General features: G+C 34.4%; 1 protein-coding gene across 1 annotated transcript in view; it reads right to left on the reverse strand.

The window, feature by feature from the left end:
* Positions 1-15,300, reverse strand: part of PXDNL (peroxidasin like) — a 422,439-nt gene that overhangs the window by 174,886 nt on the left and 232,253 nt on the right. The window contains exon 4 of the mRNA XM_081817119.1: positions 5,698-5,769. Coding sequence (XP_081673245.1) covers positions 5,698-5,769 — 72 coding nt within the window. The remainder of the gene's footprint in view (positions 1-5,697; positions 5,770-15,300) is intronic.

Below are 15,300 nucleotides of genomic sequence, written 5' to 3' on the forward strand. Positions count from 1 at the left end.
TCCATCCACATTGTTGCAAATGGCAAGATTTCATTCCTTTTGATGGTTGCATAATATTCCATTGTGTATATATATATATATATATATATATATATATACCACATCTTCTTTATCCATTCATCTGTTGATGGACATCTTGGCTCTTTCCATAGTTTGGCTATTGTGGACATTGCTGCTATAAACATCAGGGTGCACGTACCCCTTTGGATCCCTACATTTTTATCTTTGGGGTAAATACCCAGTAGTGCAATTGCTGGATCGTATGGTAGCTCTATTTTCAACTTTTTGAGGAACCTCCATACTGTTTTCCAGAGTGGCTGCACCAGCTTGTATTCCCACCAATAGTTTACGAGGGTTCCCCTTTCTCCACATCCCTGCCAACATTTGTCATTTCCTGACTTGTTAATATTAGCCATTCTGACTGGTGTGAGGTGGTATCTCACTGAGGTTTTGATTTGGATTTCCCTGATGCCAAGTGATGTTGAGCACTTTTTCATGTGTCTGTTGGCCATTTGGATGTCTTCTTTGGAAAAATGTCTGTTCATGTCTTCTGCCCATTTCTTAATTGGATTGATTGTTCTTTGGGTGTGGAGTTTGATAAGTTCTTTATAAATTTTAGATACTAGCCCTTTATCTGATATGTCATTTGCAAATATCTTCTCCCATTCTGTCGGTTGTCTTTTGGTTTTGTTGACTGTTTCCTTTGCTGTGCAAAAGCTTTTTATCTTAATGAAGTCCCAATAGTTCATTTTTGCCTTTGCTTCCCTTGCCTTTGGTGATGTTTCTAGGAAGAAGTTGCTGTGGCTGAGGTCAAAGAGGTTGTTGCCTGTGTTCTCCTCAAGGATTTTGATGGACTTCTGTCTTACATTTAGGTCTTTCAACTGTTTTGAGTCTATTTTTGTGTGTGGTGTAAGGAAATGTCCATTATCATTCTTCTGCATGAGGCTGTCCAATTTTCCCAACACCCTTTGTTGAAGAGACTGTCTTTTTTCCATTGGACATTCTTACCTGCTTTGTCAAAGATTAGTTGGCCATAGAGTTGAGGGTCCATTTCTGGGCTCTCTATTCTGTTCCCTCTATCTATGTGTCTGTTTTTGTGCCAGTACCATACTGTCTTGATGATGACAGCTTTGTAATAGAGCTTGAAGTCCGGAATTGTGATGCCACCAGCTTTGCTTTTCTTTTTCAACATTCCTCTGACTATTTGGGGTCTTTTCTGGTTCCACACAAATTTTAGGATTATTTGCTCAAAACATTCTTTCTTAATATGTAATAATTCTATCTTCCTACATAAAAATTCAATCATTCTAATTTTTATAAAGAGAATTACTTCTTACTCTATTCACTGCCCTGGCACAATCAATATAAGAATATAAATTATTCTACAGAAATAACTGTGCCTTATTAATGCTCAAAATAACAAAGACATGTATCATATGATCTCACTGATATGAGGAATTCCTAATCTCAGGAAACAAACTGAGGGTTGCTGGAGTGGTGGGGGGTGAGAGGGATGGAGTGGCTGGGTGATAGATGTGGGAGAGGGTATGTGCTATGGTGAACGCTGTGAATTGCGTAAGACTGTTGAATCATAGACCTGTACCTCTGAAACAAATAATACATTATATGTTAAAAAAAAAAGAAGATAGCAGGAAGGGAAGAATGAAGGGAGGCAAATTGGATGGGGAGAAGAACCATGAGCGACTATGGACTCTGATAAACAAACTGAGGGATCTAGAGGGGAGGGGGTTGGGGGGATGGGTTAGCCTGGTGATGGGTATTAAAGAGAGCATGTACTGCATGGAGCACTGAGTGTTATATGCAAACAATGAATCATGGAACACTACATCAAAAACTAATGATGTAATGTATGGTGATTAACATAACATAATAAAATTTAAAAAATAACATTTGTGCTTTAATTTATAATTTTGTTGTATTTAACCACATAATTTCTCTTCATGTAGCCAACACATGGAAGATATTCTATACAATATAAAGAGAGCATTTATCCTTAAAGCAAAATGTGGTTTGTCACTATTTTGTATAGTAGATCTCTAAGGTTTATTCATCTTGCATTACTAAAAGTTTGTACCCTCGGATTAACACCTCTCCATTTCTCCCTCCCCCATCCCCTGGCAACCACTATTCTATTCTGTGCTTCTTTGAGTTTGACTATTTAGATTTCTCTTATAAGTGGTACTATGTAGTATTTGTCCTTCTGTGTCAGGCTTACTTCACTTTGCATCATGTCTGCCAAATTCTTCCAGGTTATCACAAATGGCAGGAATTCTTTCTTTTTTGAGCCTGAATAATATTCCATTGTATGTATATACCACACTTTCCTTATCCATTCATCTGTCAGTGGACAAATGGCTATTATAAATAATGCTGCAGTGAACATGGGAGTGCTGGTATCTCTTTGAGATTCTGATTTCAACTTCTCTGAATAAATACTCAGGAGTGGGGTTGGTGGATCACATGGTAATTCTATTTTTAATTTTTTGAGGAACCTCTGTACTTTTTTCCATAGTGGCTGCAGCAATGTACATTCCCACCAACACTGTACAAGGAATTCTCTTTACAGCACCCTCACAAACACTTTTTTTTTTTTATAATAGCCATCCTAACAAGTGTGAGGTGACTTCACATGATGGTTTTCATATGCATTTCCCTGATGATTAGTGACATTGGGCACATTTTCATATAATTCTTGTCCATTTGTAAGTCATTTGGGGGGAAACATCTATTCAAGTCTTTTGCCTATTTTTTTAATCAGGTTATTTGGGGTTTTGCTATTGAATTGTAGGAGTTCCTCATATATTTTGGATTTATTAGATATATGTTTGCAAGTATTTTTTCCATTACATAAGGGGCCTTTCATTTTGTTGATGGTTTCCTTTGTTGTACAGAAGCTTTTTTTAGTTTCATGTAGCTCTAATTGTTTATTTTGCTTTCGTTGAGTGTGCTTTCGCTTTCATATCCAAGAAATCATTGAAGACCAATGTCAAGAAGATTTTCTCTATGTATTCTTCTGGTAGTGTTATAGTTTCAGAACTTAAGGCTGAACTGTATGCTTAAAAATTTAAGAGGGTATGTTATATGTTCTTATAAAAAATAATAATAATACTAGGGAGATGGGAGGAAACTTTTGGAAGTGATGGATATATTTATGGCATAGATTGTGGCAATGATTCCACGGGTATATACTTAATACCAAACTCATCAGGTTGTTTACATTAAGTATGCACAGCCTTTTGTATGTCAATCATACCTCAATAAAGTGGTTTTAAAAAATGAACATAGTTTGGGGCACCTGGGTGTCTCAGTTGGTTAAGTTTCCAACTCTTAATTTCAGCTCAGACCATGATCTCAGGGTCTTGAGATCAAGCCCTCTGTCAGCTCCGTGCTCAGCATGAAGTGGGCTTAAGATTCTCTTTCTCCCTCTCCCTCTATTTCTCCCCACCACTCACACACACTGTCTCTATCTCAAATAAATAAATAAATAAATAAATAAATAAATAAATAAATAAATAAAATCTTAAAAAAAAGAATGTAGTTTATTGAATTTTCAATTAACCAAAAGATAAAAAAAAAAAAGATTTAGACTAACAAATCTTTCTTCAATATCCCTTCCTCACTTCTCATTCCTGTTTTTTTTTTTTTAGATCACAGACTATGTCTCGAAGACTACAGGAAAATCAAAAAATGTATTTTCATGCTGAATGTAAACAATCATGTCAGTAGCAGAATTGGCATTACAATGCCCTACTATATTTTCAAGGCTATGCAAACATCTATCATGTGTCCCTCCCTTCCTCAAAAAGGATTTTAACCCAAAAAGGATTATGAACAAGAAGAGTCATTAAAAGAAAGGCCATGTATATAGATCCTAAAGAACAAATATTTCAGGCATCTCAAGCTCTTCTTTAGTTTGATAGGGATATACTGAAATGAATTGGCTTTCAGAGCTCTAATTAAAATTATGAAAAATTCCAAGGATTAGAGATTACATATTTGGATTCCAAAAATCCTCTTTGAATAGTGATTCACAAGAGCATGGAATCGTGCTTTAAAATTAGCAAGCAGAAATGCCTATTTCCATGGCTTTAAACAATAGTATTACTCAATATTAGTAAGGCCAATAATTATTATCAGAATATAAAGCATTTACTGATGAGAATTATGTGCACTTTAAACAAGAATTAGAACTTTTCATATGTTAATTTTATAAACCATCTGTGAATATATTTGATGAAAAACACATCACAGTGATAAGGGTTTTGTTTGTTCTTGTTATTAAAGAAGTTATATTTAATTGGTTTTTGTGATGGTTCTACAATACAGTAAAAATTACGTAAAGGTGAAGAAACACACTTTGTCATAGGATGGCTCATTAGCCATGTAAAACAAAATAAGGGGAGAAGTAAACAGAAACAATAATTTTTAAAAAGTGTTTGATCATATTTTAATATAATCTAAAATCTAGATTTCTTTGGACCATTATAGAAACATGTTTATTACAGAAATGATTGCAAATAGCCTTTTGAAAATAAGAAGCTTGGGGCGCCTGGGTGGCTCAGTTGTTAAGCATCTGCCTTCGGCTCAGGTCATGATCTCAGGATCCTGGGATCGAGCCCCGCATCAGGCTCCTGCTCAGCAGGAAGCCTGCTTCTCCCTCTCCCACTGCCCCTGCTTGTGTTCCCTCTCTCACTGTCTCTCTCTGTATTAAATAAATAAAATCTTTAAAAAAAAAAAAAGAAAAGAAGAAGCCACATTGAAGATAGAAACAAAGCTGAAAGTCGAAGTTTCTGATATTTAAGAGTCTGATTTATTAAAGATCAAGGTGCGTTCTATATATCTAAGCTGATAAATATCTCATAGCTTGTCATAAATGAGGAAAAATCTCTTCAAATATCTAATTAGTGTTTGCATCACAGACACTAAAAATTGAGAGAAATATCTGAAGAAACATCAAATTGTCATTCAGTAGCAGTATAACTATATAACATAACTTTTTCATATTGAAGAATTTATATTTCACACTGAAATTCTGAAAAGTGAAACTAAAGTTATGGGATTTCAAACTATTCTTGAAACCAGCAGTAAGGTGTCAAATGCTGAAAAGTGCACTAGAATAGCAGTCAGGAGATCTAGGTTGTAATGATAATTCTACAAACTTTTAACCTCAGGCAAGTCATTTAATTAACATTGGATTTGGTTATTAATTTGTCAAATGAGAGGTTAGATCTCATACTCTAGGAAATCCCATATCAGTTAAATATCTATGAACTTGATAAATTAATAGTAATCACAGGTATCAATATCTATTTTCTATGAAATGTCTATTTTGTGTCAAGTGATAAACCAGACTCTTTGCATGGAATAACAATCTTCACAGTAGAAATATCTTCATTTCAGAGATTTGGAAACAGAAACTCAGGGAAAGCAACTTGCCCAACAGACAAATAATAAATGCAGGAGCTGGGATTCCAGCTGATCTCTGTCTGTCTTCCTGCCCTCATGCCAACTCGATCATACATTCTGATTTTTATCCAACTGATGACAGAATATTCAATCATTCAAGCCGCATGACAAAACTTAAAATAATTGCTCAACTATCACATAATGGCATTTAAAAACTTCTATTTGAACCATAACCATCAATGATTCAATAAAGAAGTTTTTATTACTTACAGCTGTTCCAAGGATATGAGTCCTTTAAATGTTTGCTTATCTAGGGCATGAATTTCATTCTTGTACAGATACCTGAAAAACATATAAAATCCTATTAAGTTATAAATTTGCATAGATACAACCTTTCTTATATCAGGAATTTTTAACCTGCAGTGTGGCTCTAAAGAGATTTAGAATGTTAATAGATTCCCTAAAATTATATGGAGATTTTTATTTCATTTGAATATATTCAAGTATCTGGGTAAGACAGTTCCAAGGCTCTCATCAGATTCTCAAAGAAATCCTTGATGCAAAATATTAAGAATCACTGCCTTAACCTCTAAAACTTAGATTGTAGAAAAATTCTAATGAGGTCACATGTACTGGGTAGCAACTTCTCTAAGAAAAAGAAAAGTTTGACTACAACAATTTTTTCAAATTCATTCTATCATACAGAATATATTGAACTAGGAGTTACATTTGCAAAGCTGGCAAATATCATAAGATTCATCTGAAGGGGGATAAACACATATTAACAGATCCACAAGATGTATTTTGGTTCTCCCATGGTTACTGCTGAAAACCTACAGGAAAGGATACTGTTAATGGATTTAGAAATATGATAATGTAACTAATCTGGCCAAAAGATTTGATGAAAACAATTTCCATAACATATGAGCACTATGTCTTTTTTTCTTCAACTATGGGATGGCAAAGTTATTTCATTTTTAAATCTCAGTGTGAATATTTGGTGAATGTCATGAAAGTGAAACCTACGTCTTTTCTACTTGTGCCTCTGGGGATCTGAAGCAATCAGAATTTCTGAAACTTTCTACCAAGTTCCTCTGGATTGCACCTTTGCATAAGCTAGAGCTCACAGTGATTTTTTTAAACATTTTTTATTTATTTATTTAACAGAGAGAGACGGTGAAAGAGGAACACAAGCAGGGGGAGTGGGAAGGGGAGAAGCAGGCTTCCCGCTGAGCAGGGAGCCCGACATGGGACTCAATCCCAGGACTCTGGGATCATGACCTGAGCTGAAGGCAGATGCTTAACAACTGAGCCACCAGGTACCCCCTCACAGTGATTTTGAATGCTTCAGGATCACCTGGTGGTGTGTTAAAAACACTGACTCCTGAGCTTACACCCAAACCTCCTCAATCCAATTCTCTTGGGGTGAGGTCTAGGAAACTGCATGTTTATCAAGTTTCCCAGTTGATTTTGAAGCAATCTCTCAGCGGATGACTTAAAAACCATAGACACCATAGAAATCACAATTCTAGTTGAAAATGAAAAAGAGTGCTTTTCCAAAGTATGCTTAGTAAAGTTTTGGAAATTCCAAATTACTTTCTCTTCCCACAGATTAGAACTTCTGTTAAGTTTTGCAGAGCAGTAATAGTAACTGGTAGAGATATATGCCTAACTGGAGATATTTCCTTAGCATTACTTGATACTATGGAAGATCTTGATTTGACCTAAAATCTCAGAAATACAGCTATGTGTTAGGATGGCAAGAAAAAAAAATTCTAGAACCATGTTTCTTCAACTAGCTCATAAGGAGTATTGAGCTGTGGTCTCAAAAAGCACCACTGGTTCTCAACTGTGGTTGTGATGTGGGAAACAAAGGCAGAAGAAAAAAAATCTTACTACTTAACAGCCCATTGACAAGTCCTTGGAACAGGCAGAGTGACATTCCTCTAGGAACTCAGTTGCCTTGATGTTAATACTTTGCTAAGGGCAAAAGGCAATCTTAGCCTGACCCCCAGGATTCTGTAAGTCTTCCATAACATATGAAAATTCCTTTGGAAACTTCTTTTATCTTTATCCCCCAAGATACATGTTGGCAATCATCCTCCAAGCATATGACCCACCGATATACATCTGAAGAGTCTCATGACTGAGTTTTTACTAAACAGTAATAAATGACCTTTTTCTAACAATAGCTAGCCCCCTAAGGATCCTGGAAACCTTGTTTCCAAAATATCTGGGAGGTTTATGCTATCCCTAACCCCTTCCAACTTGAAAGTATATAATGGGTCACTCCTCATGACCCGGGTGCAACTCTTTGCCCATGGGTCCTTTCCCCATGCTTTAATAAAACCACCTTTTTGTACCAAAGATGTCTCAAGAATTCTTTCTTGGCCATTGGCTTCGAACCCTAACATCTTTCCTACATCAACTGTGTGTGAATCAGTACATAGGTATATGAATCAATATTTCCAAGACATGATTTTGAGCTCTAATCAGGCCTTATACTGATGGAAGGGATACTGCCTCCACAAACTCCAATTTAATAGTGGGTCTGGCATGTGGAATAAGCATCTGGATTCTTTAAAACTCCACAGAAGATAATAATATGCAGAAAATTTTAAAACCTCTATTCCAGGGGTATAGACCAGGTAAAAAGTATTTTGTAAATTTATTCCAGAGGATTCAGATACACCTCCCTGATAAGGACCCTCAGACTATCAGAATGTCAAAGAACCACATTACTTTTCAGGTATCATATCATGAGGCATAAAAAAAAATTGATGCAATTTCTGTAGAGATGTGTATAAAGGCTTAAATAGTTTTTTTTATTATTATCATATTTAAATAATGATGAGCTGCTTCATAAAAATTAAACTAAATTATCAAATATTCATTGAGGAATCTCAAAACTGAAAACCACCTATAAAATTTTACATCATATATACAGATTCATTTTAAATGTTTTATTTATTTATTTATTTATTTATTTATTTATTTATTTATTTATTCATGAGCGTCACAGAGAGAGAGAGAGGCAGAGGCAGAGGGAGAAGCAGGCTCCCCGCCAAGCAGGGAGCCCGCTGCGGGACTCGATCCCAGGACCCTGGGATCAAGACCCGAGCTGAAGGCAGACGCCCAACCATCTGAGCCACCCAGGCGCCCCTACAGATTCATTTTAAACTTATATTTTATAGAAAACTAAAAAGGTGACTAAATAGTAGTGAAAAAAGCAATAGAACTTCTATAGTTAGATCAGTGCATGTTGATTAAAATAATAAAGTATACAGTCAAGATACACTGCTACTTAACACCAGCAAGAGAAATTCCAGCTTCCTGTGGGATCATGGTAACCACCTGAATTCAAATCTCTCCACACATACTGAAAACAAACTAAGAGGGAAAAACAAATCAGCCAAAATACAACCTATGCCATGACTAGGAGAAAGAGAAAATTAGTAACTTCAATTTACATTTAAGTAGGGGAAATATTAACACCAGCAAAGTCAGCTCCAGAGGCTGCTTTGCAGAAAGGAGTCAGGCAGGATTTTATAGACAAGGGGCATGGGAGAAGGGGGTGGAACAGGAAAGCTGAGAAAGTACCAACTTAATGAAAATCTGTCTGAGCCCTGGGGGATCAGAGCCCTAGCTCCTGGGAATTGACAGAAAGGGGCTGGGAAAGTGCATGGGGGAAGCACCTCACAATTTCAAGGTGTCTTGTGGAGGAGTGGCATTAAAGGTAAAGAAGGAAGTAAGAAGCTAAAGGATCTTACAGAGATAAGATAATATAGAATCTGAAGACACACCAAGGGGCGCCTGGGTGGCTCAGTGGGGAGCCTGCTTCACCCTTTGCCACTCCCCCTGCTTATGCTTTCTCGCCCTCTCTGTCAAATAAATAAATAAAACCTTTAAAAAAATTAAAAAATAAAGGCACACCAAAAAAGGCTATACTTAATAAGGAAATTGTGCTTCACTCTGTCAACAGAAGGGCATGGCCTTGAACTAAGAAATAAGCCATCAAAAGTTCTCTCCTCTACCTTCATATTTAATCACCTGTTACTCAAATCAAATGTTAGTATCTAACCTTGAGAAACCTAAGGAGCAATATTTATGATTATATTCTAAAATACAAAAAAAACCCATGTTAATATCTATTTATATTTCCAGATGCCATAATAGTATGACTGGACATTGCAAAATAATTGCTGCCAAAATTATTAAAAACAAGAAAATTTAGTAATATTACAAAATATAAAATTGACATACAATATCAAAAGCCTTTGCATGTACAAATAAAGGATATAATAGAAAAGAATACACCACATGTAATAGTAACAGGAAAAAGAAAACTAGGAAAACTTGAAATACACAAACCTACATGAGAAGAAATAAATCAAGTGGAAAGACATCTTGAATAAGATGCCTCAAAACTAAAATATACCATTTTTCCCTCATTAATTTTCATATACATTCAAAGTGATTCCAATAAAAATACTAACAAATTTTTATAGAGGTATATAAATTGATTCTAATGTTCCTATAGAGCAGTAAAAAAATAAGAATAGCTAGATACACCCTAATAAAGAAGAGCAATGAGGAGACACACAATAACATATATTTAGAAAACTCAGTAAAGCCTCTATAATTAAACCAGTATGGCTTTGGCATATGAATAGTCCAACAGGAAAAACAAAATAAAAGGTCTAGCTGAAGAACTAATTACATACATAAATTTAGTATATAATATAGATTCATTTTCAATCATTGGTGTTGAGAAAACAATGAATTCTTTTATTATGGAATTGGGGAAGCTTTTCTAACCATGACTCAAAATCCAGAAATAATTCAAAAATAATAAATTTTTTTAAATAATAAAACTTTACATGGCAAAAAATTTCATACCTACGTCAAAAAAGAAAGGGAATATTTTGAAAACTAATATCACAGAAAGATTAAAATTTGAGAAGAAAACAAAAATTCAATCATAAAATGGGCAAAAACCATCATAGACTGCACATTTAACATATATAAAAATGATGCAATGCATGAAAAGATATTAAACTACACTCATAATAAGACCAATGCAAATTAACACTATACTGAAATATCATTTCTAACCTATCACCCTGAAGGAAAAAGTCCTAAATCCTGTCAACATGACCTGCTGCTGAGATTGTATGGAAGCCTACACTGTCATGCATCGCTAGTAAGAATATAAAATGGCACAATGCTTAGGGAATCAAATTCAGCAATATACACAAGAAATTGACTATATATTTACTCTTTGACATAGTAATCCCATTTCTAGAACTAAAGATATTCCTCTACAAATAAAAATAGTATATACACAAGATTATTTGATAAGTTTTTTTAAATAGCAAATCACTGAAAACTACTCAAATGTTTATTAGTAGGATCTGACTGAATAAAATATGATATAGTCACATAACGGAATACAATGAAGTCATAAAAGATGGGAAAACTCTCTATAAAATTATATACAGTGATTTCTAGTATTTATTAAGTGAAAACAAAAAAACCTAAAACCTTCCACATATTGTGTATATTTTATTATATTTATTTTTATACAAAAAAATAATTAAGAATTAGTTATACAGAACAAACATGGTAAACATATATATTTATATTTGCATAAAGAATATATGAAAATATACAATATATTTGCAATTTACATCATATTCTATATAACAAACATATACATGTATTTATTCTTGCATTAAAAAAATAGATATAGTAAACCAGAAACCAACAACTAGGATTATGTAGAAGGGGGTGGATAAGAAGTAGGTGAAAAAAGGGATGTAAAAATTCTTCTCTGGGTATATTTTAGTACATAATTTAACTTTTTAACCATGTTAATAATTAACATGTTTAAATATGTGATTAAAAAATAAAATGCAGATTTAGGGGCGCCTGGGTGGCTTGGGTGGCTCTGCCTTCGGCTCAGGTCATGATCCCTCATCAGGATCCCTGCTCAGAGGGAAGCCTGCTTTGCCCTCTCTCACTCCCCTTGCTTGTGTTCCTTCTTTCGCTGTGTCTTTCTCTGTCAAATAAGTAAATAAAATCTTTAAAAAAAATAAAATGCAGATTTCAAATGAGGTAAAAATAGAAATACAATGGACTTCACTGTATACAAAATTGATGACACAGAGAAAAGCACAGAGAAATTATTTTTTTCAAGTGAGTGTTACCAAAGTGCTCCAACTTTAAAACACTCTAGATTAAGAAATCTTAAACTTAGTGGGTTTAATTTTTTAGCTATATGACTGTTTTAATTGATGAGAGTGTTAATTGTAAGATAAAATAAATTAGCACCAAGATTTTGAAGTAGCAGTATTATTATGTATAAAGATTATTACTCTAAGAATAATCATATACAAATGTTGAAATAAGAAATTAAGAAAAATCAGTCTTCAAGATCCTGAACTCAATTCTTTTGGATATACCCAAAATTAAGAATGCTGGATCAAATGGTAGTTCTATTTTTAATTTTTTTAGGTATCTCCATACTGCTTTCTATAGTGGCTGCACCAATTTGTTAATACTAAATTTGAACTACATATAAATACAAAATCACAATTTTAAAAAGCATTTGTTAGTTCTGTTCCCTGAAAAATCCTGCAGTTAGTGTCCTAGACACCTGACATTCAGATCTTGTTTTCAAAATGCTATTTTCCACCAGACAGATCAAGCTATTTGAAGAAATGGCTGCTTCCAGTCTAGGGCAGCATAAGTATATAACATATTGTACTTGACAGAAAGCAATAATAAAAAAAAAAAAAAACACTTAGAGTTTAATGGGATCATTCCAAAAGAACAAAGGAGCTAGCTTGAATGGTCTCCCACTGGTTGGTATATAGGAAAGCAATTGACTTTTGTGTATTAACCTTGCATCTTAAAACCTTGCTATGTAATTGTGTATTAGTTCCAGGAATTTTTCTGTTGATTTTTTGGGATTTTCTACACAAATAATCACATCATTGGAGAACAAATACAATTTTATTTCTTCTTTCCAAATCTGTATACCTTTTATTTCCTTTTCTTGTCTTAATTGCATTAGCTGGAACTTCCTATATGATGGTTATGTAGTGGTAGTAACAGGCAGCATCCTTGCTTTACTCCCAATCTTAGGAGGAAAGCATCAAGTTTTTCATCATTATGTGTTAGCTATGGGGGTTTTTGTAGATGTTCTTTATCAAGTTGAGGAAGTTCCTCTATTCCTAATTTGTTCAGAGCTTTTATCAAGGGCGTTAAATTCTTATTGTGGGTGTTAAACTTTATCAAATGTTTTTTCTGCATCTTTGATATGATTATAGGATTTTTCTTCTCTATTCTGTTAATGGGATGGATTATACTTGTTGATTTTCAAATGTTGAACCAACCTTGCGCTGCGACAAATCTCATGTGGTTCAGTGTACATTGGTGGATATGCATAGCTAACATTTTGATCAAGACTATTGAATTTATGTCTATGAGAGATATTGGTTGGTAGTTTCCTTATCTTGTAATGTCATCTGGTTTTGGTATTAGGTTCATTGATTTCTGCTCTGTTTTTTATTATTCTTTCCTTCTGCTCGCTTTAAGTTTATATTACTCTTCTTTAGGTTCCTAAGGTGGAAGCTTAGATTATTGACTTTAATCTTTCTTCTTTTCTAAAATATGCACTTAATGCATAAATTTCCTTCTGAGCACTGCTCTCACTGCATTCCACAGTTTTGATATTTTGTGTTTTCATTTTCATTTCATTCAAAATATTTTTAAATTATCTTGAGACTTCTTTGAACTTTCTTATTTTTTTTCATTTTTTTTATTTTTTGAAGTTTTTATTTAAAGTCCAGTTAGTTAACATACAGTGTAATATTAGTTTCAGGTGCACAATTTAGTGATTCAACACTTACATACAACACTCAGTGCTCATCACAAGTGCTCTCCTTAATCCCCATCACCTATTTAACCCATCCCCTTGCCCACTTCCTCTCAGATAACCATGCTTGTTCTCTGTAGTTAAAAGTCTGTTTCTTGGTTTGCCTCTCTCTTTTTTCCCCTATGATTGTTTGTTTGTTTTGTTTCTTAAATTCCACATATGAGTGAAATCATATGGTATTTGTCTTTCTCTGGCTGACTTATTTCCCTTAGCATAATGTTCTCTAGCTCCATCCACATCATTGCAAATGGCAAGATTTCTTTTTTATGGCTGAGTAATATTTCATTTTATATATATCTCACATCTTCCTTATCCATTCATCAATTGATAGACATTTGAAGTATATCTTATTTAGAAATTTGTTGTTTAACCTCCAAATACCTTGAGATATTCCAGCTAATCTTTCTGTTACTGATTCCTAGTTTAAATTCATTATTGTCTGAGAACATATTCTGAATGATTTCTATTATTTTAAATTTGTTGAGGTGGTTTTATGGCCTAAAAGATAGTCTATCTTGGTGAATGTGCCATGTGAACTTGAGAAGAACATTATTCTGCTATAACTGTCTATTAGATCCAGTTGACTGAGGGTGCTGTTCAGCTTAACTGTATCCTTACTGATTTTCTGCCTGATGGATCTGTCAATTACTTACAGAGGGATGGTAACATCTCCAACTATAACAGTGGATTAGTTTATTTTTCCTTTCAGTTCTATCAGTTTTTGCCTCAAAATATGATGTTCTAGGGGCACCTGGGTGGCTTAGTCATTAAGCGTCTGCCTTTGGCTCAGGTCATGGCCCCAGGGTCCTGGGATCCAGCCCCACATCGGGCTCCCTGCTGAGTGGGAAGCCTGCTTCTCCCTCCTCCACTCCCCCTGTGTTCCCTCTCTCGCTGTGTCTCTCTCTGTCAAATAAATAAATAAAAATTAAAAATATATATATGATGTTCTACTGTTAGGTGTATTCACATTAAGGATTGTTACATCTTCTTGAAAAATCAGCCCTCTTTATCATTATGTAATGACCCTTTCTATCACTTATAATTTTCCTTGTTCTGAAGTCTGCTTTACCTGAAATTAATAAAACCTCTGAGTTTTCTTTTGATGTGTATTAGCATGATACAACTCCATGGCCTTACTTTTCATCTCAATTCGCTTTAAATTTAAAGGGTGATTCTTAAAGACACATATAGTTAGGTCTTTTTCAAAAAATCCATTCCAACAGTGTCTTTCTTTTAATTGCCATATTTATGCCATTCACATAAATGATTATTGCTATAGTTGTATTAATATCTACCATTTATGTAACTATTTTCTATTTGTTGACAAGTTCTAGGAGGTAATAAGAACCAAGCTAAATAGTTGTTCAGTACTAAAGGATGACTTGTACAATGTATCTAACTTACTTTCATATAATTTAGTAAAAATGTACCATGCATAAAAATATATAAAGTAAATGTTGAAATTTCTAATTAGTTTTTTTTATTATTGTTACGTTAATCACCATACATCATTAGTTTTTGACGTAATGTTCCATGATTCATTGTTTCCGTATAACACCCAGTGCTCCATGCAGAACGTGCCCTCTTTAATACCCATCACCAGGCTAACCTATCCCCCCCACACCTCTCCCCTCTAGAACCCTCAGTTTGTTTCTCAGAGTCCATAGTCTCTCATGGTTCGTCTACCCCTCTGATACCCCTCCTTCATTCTTCCCCTCCTGCTATCTTCTTCTTCTTTTTTTTTTTTAACATATAATGTATTATTTGTTTCAGAGGTACAGGTCTATGATTCAACAGTCTTACACAGTTCACAGCGTTCACCATAGCACATACCCTCCCCAATGTCTATCACCCAGCCACCCCATCCCTCCCACCCACCACCACTCCCACAACCCTCAGTTTGTTTCCTGAGATTAAGAATTCCTCATATC

Source organism: Leptonychotes weddellii, chromosome 4, assembly GCF_054177405.1.
Source record: "Leptonychotes weddellii isolate Sample4059 chromosome 4, ASM5417740v2, whole genome shotgun sequence".
NCBI lineage: Eukaryota > Metazoa > Chordata > Mammalia > Carnivora > Phocidae > Leptonychotes > Leptonychotes weddellii.